Source organism: Sorex araneus, chromosome 4, assembly GCF_027595985.1.
Source record: "Sorex araneus isolate mSorAra2 chromosome 4, mSorAra2.pri, whole genome shotgun sequence".
Taxonomy (NCBI): Eukaryota; Metazoa; Chordata; class Mammalia; order Eulipotyphla; family Soricidae; genus Sorex; species Sorex araneus.
The window spans coordinates 185,272,883-185,294,620 of NC_073305.1; the positions used below are offsets into that span (position 1 = coordinate 185,272,883).

General features: G+C 49.3%; 1 protein-coding gene across 1 annotated transcript; it reads right to left on the reverse strand.

Annotated features, from left to right (window-relative positions):
- Nucleotides 1–3,147: 3,147 nt before the first annotated feature.
- Nucleotides 3,148–13,583, reverse strand: TAGAP (T cell activation RhoGTPase activating protein). Its single transcript, XM_055136751.1, has 11 exons — nucleotides 13,522–13,583; nucleotides 12,899–12,982; nucleotides 12,753–12,806; nucleotides 12,382–12,448; nucleotides 10,174–10,340; nucleotides 9,166–9,327; nucleotides 8,565–8,674; nucleotides 7,542–7,737; nucleotides 6,678–6,792; nucleotides 4,954–5,318; nucleotides 3,148–4,899 (listed from the first exon to the last, which is right to left on the reverse strand). The coding sequence occupies exons 2-11, from the start codon at nucleotides 12,923–12,925 to the stop codon at nucleotides 4,072–4,074; spliced, it is 2,091 nt and encodes a 696-aa protein (XP_054992726.1). The 5' UTR covers nucleotides 12,926–12,982; nucleotides 13,522–13,583; the 3' UTR covers nucleotides 3,148–4,071.
- Between the last annotated feature and the right edge of the window lie 8,155 nt (nucleotides 13,584–21,738).

Sequence of the window (21,738 nt, forward strand, 5' to 3'; positions counted from 1 at the left end):
TTGGGTTCCTACCTGGTTTTCCCAGGCCCACTGGTGACAGTGTGACAGCTACGTGGTCCCTAGAAGAGTCGATGTCTGGTGTTCCTGGGTCTTTGCATAATATGAATAACATCCAAACAATAATCTTGGCCCCCCTAGTTCTGGGACAATGTTAAAAGTTGTTGGTAGGGAGCTGGAGTGATATCACAGCGGGTAGGGCGTTTGTTGGTTCGATTCCCAGCATCCCATATGGTCCCCTGAGCACTGCCAGGAGTGATTTCTGAGTGCAGAGCCAGGAGTAATCCCTGAGCATCGCCAGGTATGACCTGAAAAGCAAAAAAAAAAATTGTTGGCAAACCCAAGCTATCACAGAATGTTGAAATTCAGTGTTTGAGTTGAAATGTGTGCCCACTCTACCACCAAATTCATATATTGAAGCCCTAACTCAGTTCTCAGAAGGTGACTTTAAACAGGTACCATGAAGTCATTGGTATGGACCTTAATCCAATATGGGTGACATCCCTTTAAGAAAGGAAAATATGGGGACTGGTGCACATGGAGGCCAGGATGTGGTGACACAGAGAGGACCGTGCACAGAGAAGACAGCCTGGAACATGTCCGCACAGGGAACCAAGCCTGCCAATACCTTGGTCTCACTTATAAACTCTAGAGCCACGAGTCTATCTATTTCTGTGGTCAAATCACCTAGTGGTACTTTGTCATGGTGGCCCTCACAAATGGATATGCTTGGGAAGCAGGTTAGGGCAACACAATTTTTTTTACTTATTTATTTTTGCTCTTTGGGTCACACCCGGAGATGCACAGGGGTTACTCCTGGCTCATGCACTCAGACATAACTCCTGGTGGTGCTCGGGGGAACCATATGGGATGTTGGGGATCAAATCCAGGTTGGCTGCATGCAAGGCAAATGCCTTATCTGCTGTGCTATTGCTCCAGCCCCACAACACAAATTTTAAAGATTACTGGTTAGGAGGTGAAATAGAATTTTGTACAGTATTTGAAACGCTCATCCATCTTCCTCTAGTTGCTGGGATCTAAGGAGCACATAGAAGACTTCCTGCTTCACTCCCACTTTTTTTTTTTAAATTAAGGAAGTGTTGGGTATGGTTTTCATGATTTAAGAAGGGTCTTATAGCGATCAGGCAAGAAGAAAAGGTTGGAGACTTCTTAGCTTATTGTCTCATTTTATTGATCATTCTCTGACTTGCTCTAAGCACCTACTGAAAACGTCAGGAAATTTTTCTTTCAATCTTCAAGCACTTAGAACAGTGCCAGACACATGGCAGAAGCTTAAAATTGTAACTTTAACTGCTAGCGTTCAATGCTGGAAAAAGATCACTTTTTAAAAGTCGGTGGTAGGGGGCTGGAGCAATAGTACAGCGGATAGGGCGCTTGCCTTGCACGCAGCCGACCTGGGTTTAATTCCCAGCACCCCATATGGTCCCCTGAGCACCTCCAGGAGTAATTCCTGAGTGCAGAGCCAGGAGTGACCCCTGTGCATCACTGGGTGTGACCCCAAAAAAAAAAGTCTGTGGTGGGAGGGGAAGAATCTGACTCTTGGAATTTATGCATTATTTGTAGTGCTGAAAAAAGTAATTTTAGTGGTATTACATATGAACATGCTGTCTCAAGCAATCTTGGCTCCAGTTTTTAAAGCTTCTATTACTTATTAGTAACTTACACCCAAAAGGATAGATCTTCACACTCTGGTAGCTAACCAACACATACATTTTTCTTAAGAAATAAAAATGCTCTCTCTGCTGCTGAATGACCATGGCCCCAGAGGGCAGCTAAACTACTTTGGGCACCAGCAGCTTCTTGCAGAAATGTCTCTAGACTGTGAACTGAGCCCCGGCCGCCATCTTGTGACAACCACAAAAGGGAGGTATGAGCCTGCAGTGATGCAATTTTTGGCAGAAATTTCCCTGGACTTAGTTACTAAAATACAGAAATCCAAAGCCGCACGGCCACTATCGCAGCCGCGCGACCTCATATCTTTTCATTGTCAACAATGGAAAACAAATTATCAAATGCTTCCTTTTCAACAGGTCTGACTTGGGGGGGTGGATTCCAAACAATAATAGTGACTTTTTTGTTGAAATATTGAATGTAATCAAAGTAAAGAGAAAAGTAAAGTGAAACTTATCAGCTACACAAACGAAGGGTGGGGGGTCTCGGGGGAGGTATACTGGGGTTCCTGGTGGTGGAATATGTGCATTGGTGAAGGGATGGGTATTTGAGCATTGTATAACTGAAAGCTTTGTAACTTTCCACATGGAGATTCAATTAAAAAAAATTTAAAAAAAGAAAGAAAGAGAAATGCAGTAGGAAGATTGGCACAGGGGCAGAGGTGAGGGGGTAAGGGAGCACTAGGACAATGGGAGCTTGGTGGGGGTGGAGGAAAGTGCCTGCCACAGAGACAGGCTGGGGGTGGGAGGGAAACTGGAGACATTGATTGAGTCTAATGGGCTCGGGTGGAGGGATTCGGGTTGGAAAAATATACACCTGAAGTCCAACCATAAATATCTTTATAGCTTAGTAATTATAATGATTCAATTAAAAGATAAAACAAAATATAGTGTTTTATGAGAAAAGTCAATAAATAGGAGTATGTTAAAGATGCTAAATAGATATACTAATCATTGAACAACTAATGTATACAAAATTTTTACTGTTATACCTTGGTAGAAATTAAGAAAACTCATCATTACAAAATTAAGAGTGGGTAAAAGTACTGTAAAGTTTAATCTACTGAATCCAGAAAACACTTGCTATTCTACAACAATCATGTTTACATACCTAATTTTCTGGCATCTGAATGACCATATCCTGAAAAAAATGGCTTAAAGTAATGACATTGTTATGGCTTTGCAAATGATTGGAAGGTAGGGACAGATGAACTCTTCTGTCTAAAGATGCTCAACCCACCTGTGTGTGTGTGTGTGTGTGTGTGTGTGTGTGTGTGTGTGCGCGCGCAAGGGCGCAAGGGCGCGCACGTGCATGCATGCCGGTTATATAATCCAGTGTCTCACACATGTGAAGCAATGTTCTACCACTGAAAAACAGTAGTGGCCCTCTGTCTCTTAGGATATCCTAATGAATGCATAAGCAATAGAAGCTTTTGGATGAGACAACGCAGGAAAGCTCTTCACATGGTTATCTGAGTTAAGAAGAGGAGGCCACATGTCAGAAAGAAGCCACTCTTTGACTTTGAAATAAGAAAGGCAATTTATTGTAGTGAGCTTATATTGATGGTTATCTATATGACCCCCATGGCATATAAAGTAACTTCTTCCACATGCCTGGATCAAACATCAATTAAACTACAGAGAAGCTTGAAGTGCTCAGAAATCCTGTTACCAGCACGACGGAGCTCGGAGTACTCAGTTACCAGAGACACAAACACATCTTTCACTCATTCATGCCAGTTTAAAACTTGTTGATTGAAAGGGCAGATTCAAACATTCATCACACCCTTTAACAAGGGCCTTCTCTTTCACTGGAGTTGGTAATGTCTTTGATAACCCCAGGCAGTGAACTTTATGTCTCTCCTTACTGTGATCACTGGTTATCACCAAGCTGCTTACTTCAGGAAACTTCTGACAGGACTTCTGATATTTGCCCACAATGAAGTTGTGGAAGACTGGAATGACAAAACTGGGGGGGGGGAAGACTACATCTCTCTCTCTCTCTCCATGTATATATATGTATATATAGAGATATCCATATCTATCGATGTATCTGTCTATATAAATATTTGTAAACAACAATCAACCGAAAAGTGCCAAGGAGGCAAAGAACAACACCACCCTCATGAGGATGCAAGTTCCAAATGGCAGACACGGGCCAAGGCTTCTTTGCAAAACCGTCTTGTCCAGAATGCATTTTGCACACTTGCTACAGATTGCACAAATTCAGGCGTAAATGGGCAGTACCCAGCAAGTTGTGGCTAGCTAGCTTCCTGGAGGAGGCGTCTCCACAACTTTTCTAAAGGAGCTTATTCTTAGAAAACAGACGTTCTGGAGACCACCAAGCATTCGGAGATCCCCGGGGCTGGTGCCCGGGCGGGGCCTAAATGTAGGATTCTTTAGCATACTGGAGCTGTTCGGCCTCAAACACGGGCTGGCTGCACCTCCAGACGAGACTGTCCCTCTTGTCCTCGGGTCTGGACTCAGCCACGGTTCTGAGTCCGTGCGGCTCCGGCCGCCGGGGGACAGTCCCCGGCTCTGTAGTGTCCGCAGAAGCACACACAGTGCCCCTGGGTTCCCAGCTCCCGGTCTGGGGGCAGCTGGTGTGTCCGTCAAGGGCGGCCCCCGCGTGCTGGGCAGGAAGCGGCGGGAGGCGTCCAGCGTCCAGGCTGAGCATCCGGGCCCTCATGCTGCCCACAGTCCTGCCCTCGCTGGCCGCCAGGCCCGAGGTCTGGTCCCGGATGGCCTCCTGGTAAGAGGGAGGCCGCCCGGCGGGCTGCTGGTCCGGCCGCCCGAGCAGGCGCGCTGCGCCGGGCTCCGGCGGGGCCGCGGGGCCGGGCCAGTCCCACAGGCCCTCCCGCACCACGCGCCCGGCCAGCCGCGCGTCCTTCCTCGGGCCCTTGGCGGGCTGGCCCCGCGGGCAGCCCCTGCAGGGCGCGGGCCCGGCGCCGGGCGGCGAGGGGAAGGAGAAGGACAGCGAGTGCTTCTTGAGCGCGCGGGGCGGCTTGCGCCTCTCCCACCTGGTGAAGGACTGGTGCCTGCCGAAGAAGCCCCGCTTGGGGCTGGCGGGGGACGCGGCGGGCGAGCCCTCGGAGGAGGCGTCCAGGGAGCCCCGGGGCGCCTGGGGAGCCCGAGGGCACGGGGGCGTCCCGCTGGGGTCCGGCGGGCGCTGGACAGGGCTCTCCGCGCCGGGAGTCGCCGCCTCCTCCTCCTCCTCTTCTTCTTCTTCTTCCTCCTCCTCCTCCTCCTCCTCCTCTCCCTCCGCCTCCTCCTCTGGGAAGGGGTCTTCCGCGTCTTCGCTGTCCGAGTGCGCGCCTTGGAAGCCCGGCGCCCGCCTTGCAAGCGGGGGGCTCAGCCTGTGGCTCTCGGGGTCGCCCCGAGCGCCCGGCATGCTGGGCTCCGAGTAGCTCCTGTCTGGTGCCCCGAGGGTGCCCCTGAGCCTGGCCACCTTGCCCAGCGCGGGCTCCCGACTCGGCTCCCACGACTGCCGCTCGATGCTCCGGGGGGTCCAGCTGGACGCCTTGTCCGAGGGCGCCTGTCGCTGACTGCACGGGGAGCCCAGGGCGCTGCCCCAGTCCACGTCGGGGTCATTGCTGTCATAGGCCGAGTCGTTGTGCAGGGTGGACGTGTCTGCAGGAAAGGGAAGGCGGGGACGGGTTTATGGAGGCCCATGATTGGTTTCGGGCACACCAGCCCCGGCACCAGGCCCTCCCGCAGTGTCCACTTCCTCCCACCAGTGCCCCCACTTTCCCGCCTACCCACCATCCTGACTCTAGGAGAGGCACTTTTTTTTTTTTTTTTTACTTTTTGGGTCACACCCGGCGATGCACAGGGGTTACTCCTGGCTCTGCACTCAGGAATTACTCCTGGCGGTGTTCAGGGGACCATATGGGATGCTGGGAATCGGACCCGGGTCAGCCGCGTGCAAGGCAAACGCCCTACCTACCCGCTGTGCTATCACTCCAGCCCCGAGAGGCACTTTTTTTTGGGTGACGCAAGATAGTTTTTACTGACTGACATTTGTTTAGAAAGATGTGAGAGGAGAGAAAGGGGAGAACACAGTGGGGACACAAGCTCCTGCAGAGTGGAAATAAGCACGCAAAGAAGCAGAGAGGCAAGCCAGTGAGTGCAAGGGAAAACGGGGTTTGAAGAGCAAACACACTTGAGACCACTATTGGCACTGTGGTTTAAGGCGCTGTAACTGATGGGGTTTCATGGATAAGACTTGACCTATCAGCAGCCCCAGTCTGGGTTGACCACTTCCCTCCACCATTGTTCTAGAGTTCTCTCCGCTGTCCTAATGCCCTCTTCCCTGGCGCACGGGCGCACACACACGCACGCACACCATCCCAGTTTCCCACTGAAGACCAGTTCTCCTACTCTTCATTTCTGTTGCTTTTGCCCAGGGGCGTTTTGTTGATGCTACTTTGAGGTTTGGTAGGAAAGAAATCCTCTATATTAACATTTTGTTTCTTTCCACATTTTTAGTAGAAGGAGTAGGGAAAGAGAGGGCCGAGAGGAAAAGAAAGAGGAAGGAGAAGGAGAAGAGGAGGGGAGGAAGGACAAGTGAGAAGTGAAAAATTCACTAAAAATGTATTTATTTTAAACATAAAAGGGGTTCTGCTGTGGATCATTCTCTCCATGAGTTCTTTTCCATGTTAGTGAATTTTAATGGACCCATTTTCCAGACGGTGTGAACCAGATTTTTTCTTACTGAAAGCCTCTGGCTAAAGGTAATTTAGGGACATCTGCAGGTCTTCGAGATTGAGAATAGGGAGAGAGTTGCAGGCTGACTCGGTAGGCCCAGGAGACGGGGCAGGGGACTTTGAGAGCAAGGCTTTCCCACTTGCCACCTGTCTGGAGTCTCCATGACTTGGTAATGTGTGATGGTCACTTGTTTCCAGCACCGGTGAGGCTTCACCGTGCTGGGGAGGCCTGGAGGCTACCACAGAGTTGCCCCATCATCACAGTCAAGTTCACATTCCGTACCTGAACTGTCAGTGTGTTCCAGGGAATCATCAGAAGCAATACTGGAATGTGCTGGAATGTTCTCCCCAAATATTTCAAGGCAGTTATCAATGAGGAATTCCACCAGTGACTTAACCTGTGAGGAAGAATAAGCAGGCTGTCAGCTCAAAGACATCTTTTTTCTCTCTTTCTCTTCGGACTGGGCAGAGTCGGGATATTGTGGGGTGGGGCCTCTGGTAGGGAAGTGTCAGGATAAGCATAAGATGTCTTTATGTGAAGGAGCAGATGGGAATTTGGTAGAATCGCATATATTCAAGTTATTTTTGAGGTATGCACTGTGATTTAAATTTTTTTTTTAAATAGTGCTGGAGAGATAGTCCAGTGGGTAGACATGCAGCCCACCTGGGTTCAATCCCCAGCATCCTATATAGTCCCCCAAGCACCTCCAAGAGTAATTCCTGAGTGTCGAGTCAGGAATAACCCCTGAATAGGGCTGAGTGTGGCCCCAAGACAAAACCATACAAACAACACTGGAACATTTTCATTAGTCAGTTTTACAAATTTGTTTTCAAATTTTTTGGACCAACAGAGTTCAGTGTGCAAAAGGGGGGGACCCAGGCAAAGGGCCTTTGCATCCAGGGGGGGCAGAGATACAAATATCTGTAGTGTCCTCCTAGGTCTCATGAGGTTACAGAGCACAAAGGCCTAGACTTATTCAGTTCAGTTAAATGCACATAATTTCTGGCAAAAGAATATCATAGAGTCCCTGTGATCTGGAGTCAAACAAATTCAGAAGCACCCCAGGGTTTTACTTTTGCAAATCAAAAGTGAGGCATTGCCTTATTTATTAAATAAGGAGTTGGCCAGGGAGAAGCTAGAACAAACCTTATTGTTCAGGTCTTTCTGGGCTTCAAAGGACAGATTTTGGTCATTGTCTCGGGCCAGCATGTTGGGTCCGACGCAGATGGCCAGGTTGCTGGCGTCCATCTTATTGGTCTCTGAGTTCTTGCTGATCAGGTACAGCACATAGATCAGGTGCTTGAGAAGCAGGAGGTTGGGCCTGGGAAGCTTCTTTGCGACCCTGCAATCAAGTGTAAGGAAGTTAGAGTTGGAGGCAGCCCCAGGCCTGGGGGACTTCATGTAGCAGATAGAAAGATTCCGCCTAATCCAGACTTCCTTTAAAATGAGGAAGGGGGGTTTTCACAAGTAGCATTGTGCAATGCTCATTCAGAAACTCAGTGGCAGCTGACCTGGAATGAAACTGGTTAACCATGAGGTCTTGGAGACCAAGGAGACCAGTTCCTGTAATGGGCACCAACAGTACAGCCTTGATTCTTTGCATAGTCCCTCCAGTTATGAAGGGTGAACACCTGTGTTCAATTGCAGAGTTAAAACTTTTGTAAAATCTCTTTGAGTAATCTGATAGCCGTGTAGAAAATCTTTGTGTTTCAAATACCATCAGGTGGACTGTGTTCTGGGCATACCATTTGCCTTCACTTTGAACTGTGATCATCAAACGAAGATGAAGCATTTTTTATGCTCTTATGAGAAGTCTTTATGGAAAATAGATATTTATAAGCTATAATGGGCCTCATTCTCCTTTATCCCGAAAGAGCCTCTAATGCGGCACCATTGGGAAGGACGAGTAAAGAGAGGCTGCTAAAATCCCAGGGTTAGGACGAACCCTGAGATGTTACTGGGCCCCCTCTTGAGCAAACTGAGGATCAACAGAATGATAGTGATAGTGTTTACAACATGATCAGGGGAACAATTAAGAAAGTGGTGGTTCGAGATCATTTCTAAGTTCTGCAGAGTTGTTGTTTGCCAAGAGCTTTATGTTGTCCTAGCGACTGTGGCTTTCTCCCTGGTTCTCCAGGCCTCCTGTCTGAAATGGCTCTGCCCACTTACTGTTTCAGGGCCTCGATCCTGTCCTCCTCATTCTGCTTCTCCAGGGCCCCCATCCACTCCTCGAACAGGTCACAGGACAGCAGCTTCTGAGGGATGCCTCTGAGGAAGTCCTGAGGATGAGACGGAGAGGGGTTGGCCTATGTGTGTTGTCTGATATGCAGGCATCCCCCACCTCCGGCAGCGTCATCCCTCTCAGAGACCTGAGCTCACCCAGCCATACGCACCCACTTCCTTCTGCATTTGATCCATCTTTCGGGGGAAATCTCTTAGCAGCTTCCAAACTTTAGGCACAGAAAGCTACCAGCTAAGCGGCCTCGGCTTGGCCACAGGATAATCTAGTGTCTTTTCTCCTCAATGATGTATGTGTGTGTGTGTGTGTGGGGTGTGTGTGTGAGGGATGACTAAATGCATCTTTTTCTGTTAGAATCTGTGATTCTGAAAACAGAGATGCTGATATAAACAAAGGCCTAACTTAGAAAGAATTCAACCCCAGGATGAGTTTACCTTGATTACCAGGAAGAAGAGCATACTTTTTTTTCCTTCCTAGAGCTAATGTGTCACGTGCCTATTGGGGACGCGCTTGGCGTGGTACTGAGCTCACCTTGAAGACGACGGCCAGCAGGTGTACTGGTTGCTCGTGGAGCTCCACTGCCCCTCCTGAGTTGAGCTCCTCTTTGAGCTCTTTCCGGGCTTTCTCATTGGCGGCTTTCCTGAAGATTCCTTCGGTGGAAGGTCCTTTAAGGCACAGGACAGTGAGAATATCCTGCAGGAAATGGGGTAGGGTTGACAGGTTACCTCTGGTTTGAAGACCCACACTCTGCTGCCAACAGTGAATGAAAAGTTGATGTTCAGGTGGGAGAAAGAGAAGGAAAATTATGCACGAGAACAGTAGCCAACTTTGCTATCGTATCCTCTCTGTCATCTGGTGTCAGTCTTAACAAGAGACTCAGAAATCCAAGTCTCACTTTCAGTTTAATTACTATCAACTGTCTTCCTCAATTCTCCCATTTTTTCAAGAGAGGCAAGTCCTAAAATGCTCTAATTTTACACACTGTGGAATGATCCCAGACCTGCCTCCTTTCAAATCATCACAGACAAACACTGGGTTTCTCATCATTTGCTTTATATCATTACACCACCTCTGCCTATTGATTTTTCAGGAGAGTTTGAACATTCTTAACCCCAGGAAGTCTGAAAGATGGGTGGGTGGGGGGAGCCATCAATCTGAGGTCATTGGCAGATATGAGTAATTTCTAGATGGTATAAAGTCCGGTGTTCTCCTAACTGCCCTTCTATGCAAACAAGTCTAGGTTGGTCCCAATAAGTTAGAATGACATTCCTGAAAAACTCCAATTTTCCAGGGCTAGAGAAATAGCACAGCAGCCAAGGTGCTTGCCTTAGAATCAGCCAACCCGGATTCTATCCTCAGCACCCCATTGTGGTCACTCAAGTCCCATTAGGAGTGATTCCTGTATCTAGAGCCAGGAATAAGCCCTGAGCACAGCCGAGTGTGGCCCTGAGTCCTCTTGGGGAAAGAATCCAATTTCCCAAAAACTTCCCATTCAACAGAGAGCAGAAATAGGTCATGTACAAGTGAATGCTCCCCTACCTGAATGGGTCTGGGTAGGGTGTCATTGTCCCCGCAGATGATTGACAAGGGCTGATCAAAGAGGGATGTTTTCAGTTCTGGTTCTGAAGCTCCAGAAAAATCAGATAAATGAGAAAGCCTTCTCATGAGAGAAGGCCAGGATAGCCCCTTCTTTCTCTTCTTAACTTCTGCAATCAAGAAAATAAGGCGAAAGGGGAAAGATTTGGTTAAAATGTTAGTTAACAGAGATCTAGGTAAGACAATGGATATCATCACTGTATCACTGCCACTGTCATCCCATTGCTCATCGATTTGCTTGAGTGGCACCAGTAATGTCTCCATTGTGAGACTTGTTGTTACTGATTTTGGCATATTGAATACACCACGGGTAGCTTGCCAAGTGAGATACTCTCGGTAGCTTGCCAGGCTCTCCAAAAGGGGCGGAGGAGTCGGCTGTGTGCAAGGCAAATGCCCTACTCGCTGTGCTATCACTCCAGCCCAGTGGATATCATACACCACATAAGGCCATTTATAATACGCTGTGTGGGGGAAGTTGAAAAAGTAAGAAAGCAAAAGGAATGCATCTTCTAGAAAAATCAGCCCCCCAGAACAACTGTGCTGCTACCAGGGCAACCAGCCCCTAAACAGCAACATCAAGGCTCAAGGGCTCCACCTTTCCTGTTTTCACAGCTCAGCAGCTGTTTGCTGCTGAAAATTAGCAAAGCTTGACTGTGCAGCCATAAACAACCATGCAACCATCTTAGTCTTAACGAATGTAGAGGAAAATGTTGGCATGACATAGATTACCTAATTCCCTTCTTTAACCAGTGAATGAAACTTGGAAGGAAGCTGGCTTGCTTAAGATGGGGGAGGAAGGTACTCAGGGGAGCCACCGACTTCTACAACCACTGCCAGTGGCACCAGCTGCTAGAGGGAGCTGTTAGCATTCAGCCTGCTTGCCGTCCTTCTAGGGATGGGCACGTTTCCCATCCCACAGCCCAGACCCACCCCCGCCCCAAGATGCTTGGGGACAGACAAGCAGAAACTGTTCTAGAAAGGCTTGAACACAGACTGGGCAATAGGGAGTATCTGTATTGCCAAATGGGACATATGCGTGCAATGGGTATTGCATCCCTCAGCTTCCTCCTTTCTCTCTCTTCTTCTTTTCAAGTCTAATTATAAAAGCAATATTTTCTAGATGCATTACCGTTAGAGTCTGTACTTTTCTACTGCCAAGTAGAAGAAGATAGAAAAGCGGCTTTTCTTTATGGTCCAGGAGAAGGGGGTCAAAATTATGTTACAAGGTTATGATTTTTTTTTGGAAGGGTGGGGCTGGGTCACACACAGTAATGGTTGGGGATTAGTCCTGGCTCTACATTTAGGAATCACTCCTGGCAATGCTTGGGGGACAATATGGGATGCCACAGGTTGAACCTGGGTCAGTCATGTGCAAGGCAAATGCCCTATCTCTTTTACTATGGCCTCATTTTTTTTTTTGCATGTGCAATAAAGTTTAATCACAATAATGAAAATGTGGCTTTGGGTTTGCACTATTAACATATGTATAATCCAGCCCATCAGGACGGTCAGCCACCCACTGGCCTAGCCAAGGCAGAGCTTCCAGCCAGTGGTGGGGAGTGAGGGTGTGACCCTCGAGGTCTGGTGGAACAGGAGAGAAAGGGTTCCAGGTACAGAGTCCCTAGGACTGGGGGTGCAGGGCCCCCCTCCCAGGGGGAGAACCTGGTCACTGCCCATGGATACTTCTTATAATAGGGAGGGGTACATGCGGGGCACAAAGGGAGTCCCCATACAATGAAATGCGTTATGAAAAACACTAATGAAAGTCTGGGGAGAGTCTCCGTGACTTGAGATCAACAAGAGTTGCATCTGAGTTCTTAGATTCAATGATAACAAAAAAGGGAAGAATCGGGACGAAGCTCTGGGCAGTTCTTGCTTTCAGGGTCCAAGGGAAGGGCCACAAGATACCCAGCCCCACTAACAACCTCCGGAGAGCTGAGTGGGTGCCTGACTCCGCGAGAGGACTTGATCTGTCAGAGTGCCTCGCTGCTCTAGTGAACTGGAGCATGCCTGTCAGGTAAGTGTTAATGTTCTGTGGTCAGTAAGAGAACATTTATAAAAAAAATTCCTAGTAAAGCACTGTGGTTTTGCGAACCAAGAACACCCCTTGTTAGCACTTACATAAAAGGCCAGTACATTTTCAAAACTCACCAATTAGCTGGCAGATGTTATCTTCATTGTCACATGATGCCAACACCCTGTTTTCCTTCAAGTCCCCCTGAAAATATATTGGTTCTAATTCAGTTCTTTCTCCATTTCCTTTCAAAGTACACGTAAAACATTTTATTCATATTAAAAATGAATCCACAGAGTGCACGGATTTTTCTCTAGCTTTCAGAATCATGATTCAAGTCTTCCTTATCATCAGATAAGATCTTGAATAATGTATTGAACTGACTGCATAGATATAGTGCTATCTTTCTACTCTGATAACTGTCGTGCCAATGACAATGAAAACACAAAGCTTTTTATCTCAGGGTTCAGATAAAAATTATTTTGATTTAAAAAAATTGCTTCCTTACCTCGGATTGACATTCAATTAATGTCTCCATATTTTCAGCATTTAGTGTTTTTGACTAAAAAAGAAAAAAAGAATCAAATTAGGTAAACATCTTTTGACTCCTGCTGGTGGAAAATATGAATTAATAATCGCAAGAGGGGCACGTACAGTATTGTGACTGCTTCTTAATTTCATTAGAATCAAGGCTAACTTCCAGTGATGAATTCCACTGCCAAGTGACCTTGGCTCCGTCTACAAGAAATCACAGAGACAAGAGTTAGATGGAGCATTGAGTTAGCCAACTTTAGGGCCGCTTAGCCAAAACACACAAAGTTTGGAACTCTTAATTAGGTAGAAAGGTTTCCTTTAAAGTCTGGTAGATGATACCAGATGCCTCGGGCTATTTAAAATGGTACCCCAGTACACAAACTTCAAAATTATTTATAGATAGCTTCACTGGGCCAAGCCACACCAAGTGATAACGGGGACAATAATTACAATCACAATCACAACCAACACCCATCTGGAAGGTGCAGTCTGCCCAGCCCTGTGTAAATGCCTTGGCTTTTCTCATTTCACCCAAAAGAGAAAAAGAAAAAAAACTTATCCCCAAGATACTACTTATAGCAGACAAAAGCCACATAGCTAATAGTGACAAAACGGCCGTGCCCCAGAGAGCCGGGCTGGATCCAGAGAAGAGCTCTGTTGCCTGGAGTCCTTAGAAACACGGCTGCCGTTCCCGGGGGCAGCCGGGGCCAGGGGTTAGGCAGGTGCTGGTTTCTGGTACTTACCCCGGAGGGCTCCAGCCAGAGTGAGTTTAACTCCTACGAGCTGTGGAGGAACAGTATCAGAGTGAAGTGTTGAGGAGACTGCCCGCGCCCACATGTGCTCTTCTTTTTAAGTAGGGGGCGGGAAGGTGGAAATTCAGAATATTACCAGCACCGGAAAGCGCACGGGCTCAGTCAGCCCGCCCAGCCGGGAGCGCTCACTTCCTCATTCCTTTTAGGGCAGCTCTGTTCCTTTCCGTCCCCTTCTACTTGAAAGAGACACACACACAACATAAAAACTCCCAGAGGTGGAAAAGATGACACGGGCGCAAAGGTAAAGACGGATGAATGACACGGGTGGGATGTGTGAGCACGGGTCTCATTGCCCACGTCAGTAACACTCGCTGGCCAAAAGCTGGGCCTGTTTATTTTTAGGGTCCTGTTTGTGGGTGGACACCCTTCTATCAGCCCACAGACATTGATTGTTTATTCACTGGCGGGTAAGATGCTTTTCTCCTAGAGAACCTGGGAACCTTCTCTGCATATCCTCGCACTTTTCTTTCTTTTTTTTTAAAAAAAAATTATTTTATATTTTAAAAGTTATTCACAATAATTTATTGCATTCAATATGCCAACACCAATCCCAATACCATTTCACTTTCCCACCACTGTTATTTTGAATCTTCCCACCACCGCCCAAACATGTCCTCAAAGCAGGTCCTAAATAATTTATTTTGTGTTACTTATTATGAATAATATGCTAAAAATGATCCCAAAAAGTTTCCTTAGAGGAAAGTGTGTGATTGTTGTATCTCACCCTGGAGCCCTTGAGCCCTTGTATAAGAGATCACTAACATGTTGCTACAGGTTGAACCATTGTATACTAACACACACACACATACACACACACATATATTTGATCAGAATAAGATCAGTTGCCTTCTATTTTACACTCTATCAAATGTGGTATGCTACTCTTGGTGTATAAGTGGTGTAGAGTATGAGATGTTGCTCCAGGAATTCTAAAATTTTAATTAATGAGCTTATAAGGCACCATAGGCGGTTCCTGCGCATGACTGCCAGGCTTCCGGAAGAATAGGGAGATGGGGGGAGGTCACCCATTCCTGACTCCATGAGAGCCTGGAGATTTCAATTACAAACCCTTTACCTGAGTTTTTCAGCAGATCCACTCTCATGGGTGAGGCTAATCCCGAGTCATGGAGATCAGCTGTGAGCATGGCGGCAGTTGGGATCCAGAGGTTTTTGCCTGCTGGAGCTCTGTCAGGACAGGTGGTGGGTTCACTTGCCCCCTTCCAGGGTTCCCCAGATGAGACTCAGCCTGGCACGGGGTCTTGAGCCTGGAACTTCACTTTAGACGCTGGTAGAGATGGAAGGCAGCTGTTTTCTCACCCTGGGTCAAATTGTTCATATCTAATTTATTGTCTCATCAACTCTCCTGCTACCTTGGAAGGAAAACATAAACAAAAAATCCTTTGACCAGACGCATTCAGACTAGACTGGAGTTGGTGAGTGTCATCTGAGGTCACTCCTGGTGACCAAAGGCAATAAACTCGGGGACTCTCTCTGGCTCAAGGTCCTCGACGGCAAAGTGGGTATGAGAGTTGTGATCTGGGCCAGGGAAAAGGCTCAAAGGGCTGAAGCTCATGCTTTGCATGTTGGAACCCAGGGTTGGATCCCCGCACCACCTGGTCCCCCCAACACGGCTGAGAGAGACCCCTGGGGACCGTGGTGCCGGAGTGACCCCTGAGACTGGGTGGGCGTGGCCTCCAAATCAATAAACAAAACTTGTGGCATGTGCACACAAAGCTGCCATAGGGCCAGGGGGATGGGGAAGCTCAGTGGTGGGCGGAGCCACGGGGGGGGCGAGGGGGGGAGGGACGCTCAAGGAGGGCGGGTGCCGGGAAACCCCTGGCCCCAGATGTCCCTGACAATGCCATAGCCGTTTCCACTGAAAAGTGTTTTCAGGGTGGTGTGGTCTGAGAGTCCGCTCCTGCGCACTGCTGCTCAAATGTCGACAATCTTGGAGGGAAGCATCCAGCCCCGTGCGTGAGATTTCCCCTCTCATCCTCTGCTCCAGCTCTGTGTCGACCAGGGCTGTGGGGACATGAAGACCCATGCCTGTAAGAAAGCGCCAGCTCCTTTGGATGTTCTCAGATATTTTGCTTTTTGAGCCACCTTCAGGGCTACTCAGGGTTTCAGTCGATTCAAGGGCTCGGGGGTCACCCAGGATGCGGTGCCAGGATGGAACCTGATCTCTCACAGGCGAAGCAAAGCCGCCTCCACTCCCATTGTTTTGTACTTTTCAGATAAATATGATTGTGGTTGGGGTATTTTTTCTTATTTAGAGGATTATGTCTTTCAGTTTACTGTGAAACAATAATATATATAATTCCATGAGCACGCTCATTTTGGTAAAAACTCAGGAATGCTGGAGAAAGGATTTGATGTCTGATGACAAGATTGTGCTCACTGGACATTTGGAAAGGCAAAAGAGGTTAAAAGTGTGAGAAATCATCACTGTCACTGTATCACTGTCATTTGTTGTTCATCGATTTACTCGAGCAGGTGCCAGTAATATCGCCATTTGTCCCAGCCCTGAGATTTTAGCAGCCTCTCCTTACTCATCTTTCCCAATGATTGGAGGCTCTTTCAGGGTCAGGGGAATGAGACCTGTTATTGTTACTGTTTTTGGCATATCGAATACGCCACGGGGAGCTTGCCAGGCTCTGTCGTGCGTGAGAAATCATACTCAGGGAGAACTCTTTAGTTTGCTTTTTGCCTCCCTCCTTGCCCCCCCTTTCTCCTTTTCTTCTTTTGAGACTAAATTTTAAACATACATTGGCACTGGATTTCAGCCCTGAGTGGGTTTCAAGCCACCAACCAATTTAAGATTCTCTTCCTGTTCTGATTCTTTGCCTTAAATCTCTGCAGCAGCAACCCTTACCAAATTGTCACCCGTAGACTGTTCTTGAAGCCCCTTCGTGATGGGGTAAGCCACTCCCTCATCTAGGCGCCGGGAGTCTGCCTCCCCGAGAACTTTCACTTCCTTGGTGCCTTCGCTGGTCCAGCCTGCAGTGTCCTTCCTGGCCCATCGCACGCCTGGGCACCTGCCAACAGCAGTGGGGCAGAAGAGAGGAGCACGTCTCACACCGACTCTGTGCTCTGCCTGTGCTCGATGCTTCAAAATATCCATCTCACAAACCACTGAAACACACTCTGAAGTCTGCCTTTCCATGGCCCAATAGTGTCCCAAACTCAAATTCCATCCTCGCCACTCACAGGACAAGTCCTCAAGAGAGAAGGGTTGATGGGAGGAGGAAACAGAGTATCCAGGGGAGAGACCACCTGCGCTGGCACCAGCGGCTGATGAGTCCTTGGAGCCTGCTGGGTTCTTTTATCTCATGTCAGGGAATCATTTTCCTTTTTACCTTTTTTTTTTCCCAGCCACTCCAGGAAGTGCGCGGGGCTCAGCACTCAGGGATCAGTCCTGGCTGAGTTTAGGGAACCAGGTATGGTGCCAGGGATCAAACTCTGGTCGGCCACATGCAAGCGTCTACCTTTTGTACTATCTCTTTGACCTGGGTCCCGTTCCTCTCCAGGGTCTGTGAGGTAACTCTGAAGAGTCCTCCAGAGGGGTTGCTGTTGATGCTTCTCTGAGACACACACACAGACACAGAGAGAGAGAGAGAGAGAGAGAGAGAGAGACAGACAGACAGACAGACAGACAGACAGACACACAGCACACAGACACACAGACACACAGACACACAGAGAGAGACAGACAGACACAGAGACACAGAGACACAGAGAGAGAGAGAGAGAGAGAGAGAGAGAGAGAGAGAGAGTCCTAGGGCAGAATGGGCCCCTAGAATGTTCCCAGAGGGCTGTATTTTCTCTTCCCCACCCCACACCCACCATCTATGACTAGACCTGGTTGCACATCAAGCTCACAGCACATGAGAAGGGCTCTTGCAACTGAAGGACGGGGTGAAGAGCTCAGGGCGGGGGAGAGACCCCGGGAGCACGTGGGAGCAGCAAGCTGGGTTGCTGATGCTGACTCACAGCAAGGTGTCACATCCTGCCCCCTGCACCGACCACTTCATCCGAGTCACCGGGTGGCCTGGAACTCAGGCCCCTGGACACTAAGTCCAGTGCTCTTCTCTGATGACTTTCAAGAATGATGATTCACTTATTGTGGGAAACGGATGCCTAGGCCTGGCTAACAATCCAGCGGCCAGTCCTGGTGGAGTCTTGTGACGGAGCCAGGGGACCTTCCCTTGCCAAGTGCCAGGCTCAAGGCACCTTTCGAAACTCGGACATCTCTGTCAGCCTCATTAACAGCAAGAAGAATAAATAGGGTCAGTTTCTAGCACCTTAGAAAATACTCATCACTCCAAAGGCTCAGTGAGCGGCACAGACTGTTTTCATCTGATTGGCGTTTCTCGGGCTCAGAAATTCTGTGTCCTTAGTCCCCTTAGTGGGATGGGAAGACGCCTCACTGCTGGGATCTGGACGTGAGAGCCCCCTGGGGATGCAGGAAGAGGGGAGTTAAGGGCCCGCATTCAGAGCAGGAATCTCTTGAGGAAGGATGGACCATTTTCTGACTCCCTGGGAGAGTTTGACCCTGAGCCCCTCGTGGGCAGGCGGGCTTTGTCCCCAAGGAATGCCACCATCTGCTCTCATTCACCTGCCCTGCCTGAGCACGGCTCCCAGGGGGAAACTGACAGTTGGGGCTTGGATTCTGGAAGCTTCTGTGTGAGCTGGTTGTCGTTTTCCGAGCCATGGCAGAGCATGTGTATATATCTACCCAGGAAAGAAGGGTTTGTTTCCCTCCCTCCAGACTCTTCCTCCTCTGGTTTCTTTGGAAGAGCCGGCTGAGTCCGTGGGGAAGGGTTTCCACACGGTGGAAAAGGTTTCCAGGCTTCGAGAGGCCCAGAAGAAGGTAGGGCCAGAGTCCACCCCCCAAAGCCGATTCCCCCACCCGGACTGCTGTCCTTTAGCTCCTGGTCAGCACAGACGTTTCACCAAAGCACTGGTCCCATTTGGCCAGCAGGACAGTGCAGGATGAGGACCCCGGCTCTAGGTTGGGGTCCTTGCCTTGCCCCCCTCAAAGGTGCCCGGTTACTATTTGGTTCCTGACTGTTGGAAGTGAGACTCCAGAACTTCCTCCCTTGTGTCCTGGAGCGTCACTGGGCCCAAACCAGTCTCTTCAGGCTGAGCTCACCCAGGACCCAGATGCCCGAAACCCTAAATAGAGCATCCCTCTCCCAAGAAACGGGGCGCTTCTGTGAGGATTTCTGCCTCACCCCGGTGTCCACTGCCTAAGGCTTGCTTCATGCATTGCTCTGTGGAAAGTTCTTCAAGGTAGAGTGAAGACCCTCAAACAAGCCTCCCGCCATTTCTCTGATGGTACCTCCTCCCTCCCGACACACGCCCTATGCATCAGTCGTTCCCCCGATCCGCCAGAACTAATCAAACTCTTCTGATTCCACCAGAGCAACTCGGCCTGAACCTCCAGGAAGCAGGGCCGGGTCCGTCCCAGGCAGAGTCCAGGGCTCAGCCCTGGCCTGTCCCCAACAGCAATGCCAACCCTGAGCCTCCCCCCACCCACCACCACATGGTTCTTGTCAGGGGGGGTCTGTGGCCTTCCTGGGCGTCCTTGGGTGGAGATGCCTGGGTAATCGCCTGGTGCTCTGCATCAGTCAGCAGACGTCAAGCCCAGCGCTGGACAGCTAAGCCCACAGGCGCTCCAGGTGTGCTGCAGGCAGGGAACAGGCAGCGAAGACAGGCTCTGAGGAGTCTAATGGCAAATCAGGATACAACTTCCGGGCAGTGACCCGGAGGCCACCTGTTGGTTCCCCAGTGACTTGCCCTCCTGGGACCAAGCCTGACCATCGGGGGAAGGAGAAAGTGTGCCAGGTGCATCCCGAGCCTTTGACCTGCCTCGGTGTGTGGGCATCAGGAGCAGGTGGGCAGAGACAGCCTGGGATTCTTCCCGCCCCTGGCCCTGCCTGCTCAGCCCTGGGGCTTGTGGAGGGAGAAAGCAACGTTCTCCAGCCAAGTTCTTCCTCTGCCCTGGCACTGGGCTTCTCTAGACTCGGTCCAGGCTTGCCCGGGCCATGCATCCCTCAAAGGCTGCAGACTCACCCGCTATTCTCACAAAGCTATTCCCACTGCAGTGTCCGCACGTATTTTAAAATTCGCCTCTCAGACCTTCTGACATTTTGTTTGTCTCTGTATTAGAATGTGAACAAACTTCGGTCTAACATAATATTTGTTGACTATGGTGTTTTCAGAAAGCTGGCTTAGAAAATAAGGCCAGAACAAAACGATCTTTTTAAACTGCCTGCGTCGGTGGAGATCGAGAAGAGGAATGAAGTAAAGCCCCCCTGACATTGAGGGGATCACAGTCTGCAGATCACGATTGGCACCTACTTCGGGCCCTCACTGACGGCCGGGCTGAATTGGAGAGACCACCCGGAGAGTGAAACCCATCCTTCCCATGGTAGTTCATGAAAAACTGCACAAAGAAAATAGGGTGAAGGGTCAGAGCAATGGGACAGCAAGCAGGCACTTGCCTTGTATGTCGCCGACCTGTGTTGGATCCCCAGCACCCTGTATGGTCCCTTGAGCCCGCCAGGCCCTGAGCACAGAGCCAGGATTAACCCTAAACACCGCCGGATGTGACCCAAAGACAAAAAGAAAATATGATTCTTAAAAGAAGGTATGTCAGCAGGCCTGAATATCAGTTACTGCATCACTCAGCACATTTTTGAAGGGGAAGAAGAAAGAAATTTATGGAAATCAGGTTCTTTTCCAACAGCCTGTCACATTCATGGGTAGCATTCACAGCACATCTGAACAAAAAGGGAGAAACTAAGGGAAAGTGTTTAGTTCGTGCTTTTAAAAACATTTGCCTTTAAGAAAAGACTTTTGGTTTACTTTGATTTTTTTCTTTTTGATGTACTTATCACTCTTTTTTGTCATATAAAAATTTCTTTTCTCCAGGGATTTTTATTTCCCTACCATTGGTTTTTTTTATTTATTTTTATTTTATTAAACACCAGGATTTATTTTCATAATACAGTTGCTTCGGGCCCACAATGTTCCAACGCCAATTCCATCGCCAGTGCCACTTTCCCTCCACCAATGTCTCCAGTGTCCACCCACCCCCTTAGCATCCCCCTCAGTGCCCCCTTAATAGGCACAAAATAATCTACTTTCTTTGCTTGTACAACATACATCTCGCAGGGGTGTCACTAAAGTCACAGTCCTTTACTGAGCCGTCGGGCTAGTTGATTCTTCCACTTTCGTTCTTTGAGCCTAGTGGGCTTCCACGCGACTTTCCCATCTGATTTGCTGTGTTGCTTCTGGGCTGTCAGCACTGTGACATTCGAAGGTGTCACGCAGACCCATACAGAGCCAGGCGCTACCGGAGCGGTGGCGCTGGGGTGACAGCCGCTTGCCCTCTGTGAGGTGAGCTGCGGACCTGTGAGGCTGTGAGGCGCAGGCCTTGGGTGTGGGCGGGGCTCCAGGCCTCTCAGCAGGCAGGGAACTTGGCCCGCCCCCATCCTGAGAAGGTTCCAGAGTTCTCAGCCCACAGACAGATTGACTTGGAACCACTCCGTGGGCGCAAGGTTAGTCCTAAGATTTTTTTCAAGAGGAAAGTGTTGTGATGTTGAATGTGGGTAATTTCTCTCTCAGATATTTTATCGTTTTTGGTGTCTTGAGAAAAATCTCTGTGTGGGCTCCACAGATTGGGCGTGGCCGGGGTGTGGCTGTCCCACCCGGGCTGTGTGGCCCCCACAGCTGGGCCTGGTCAGGGAGGTGCCCAGGCGTGGTCTCGGGGCATGGTTGCACACTGGGCAGGGGAGCCAGCAGCAAGGATAGGTGGACCCAGAGGGTGTCCGTGCAAATCCCGCCCCTCCTGGACAGGTGTGTCCACCAACAGGCGTGTCCACGAACAGATGTGTCCACGAACAGGTGTGTCCATGACTTGCTCACTGGGTACTTCCACATTTCCTTTTTCCTTCACGCCCAGCCCCTAGCACGGCCTCCGTTCCCTGCCTGGGCATGTGGGATGCTTCCTCTCCTCTCAAACAGGAGGTTTTCTGATGCGCTGGTTGAGGCTGGTTTTGATGCTGAGCCCAGGCCCAATTCTGAGCTACCGCGCAAACCCATGACATCTCTCGCATGAAGGACCTGGAGTCCAGAGGACAG

Excerpts from the sequence above, each read along its gene's own strand:
- TAGAP (XM_055136751.1), bottom strand. The coding sequence starts at position 12,925 with ATGAAATTAAGAAGCAGTCACAATACT. Across the intron at positions 6,793-7,541 it reads AGAAAGACCTGAACAATAAG|GTTAAGTCACTGGTGGAATT; the intron begins GTTTGTTCTAGC and ends TCTTCCTCACAG. Across the intron at positions 5,319-6,677 it reads GGAACACACTGACAGTTCAG|ACACGTCCACCCTGCACAAC; the intron begins GTACGGAATGTG and ends CCTTTCCTGCAG.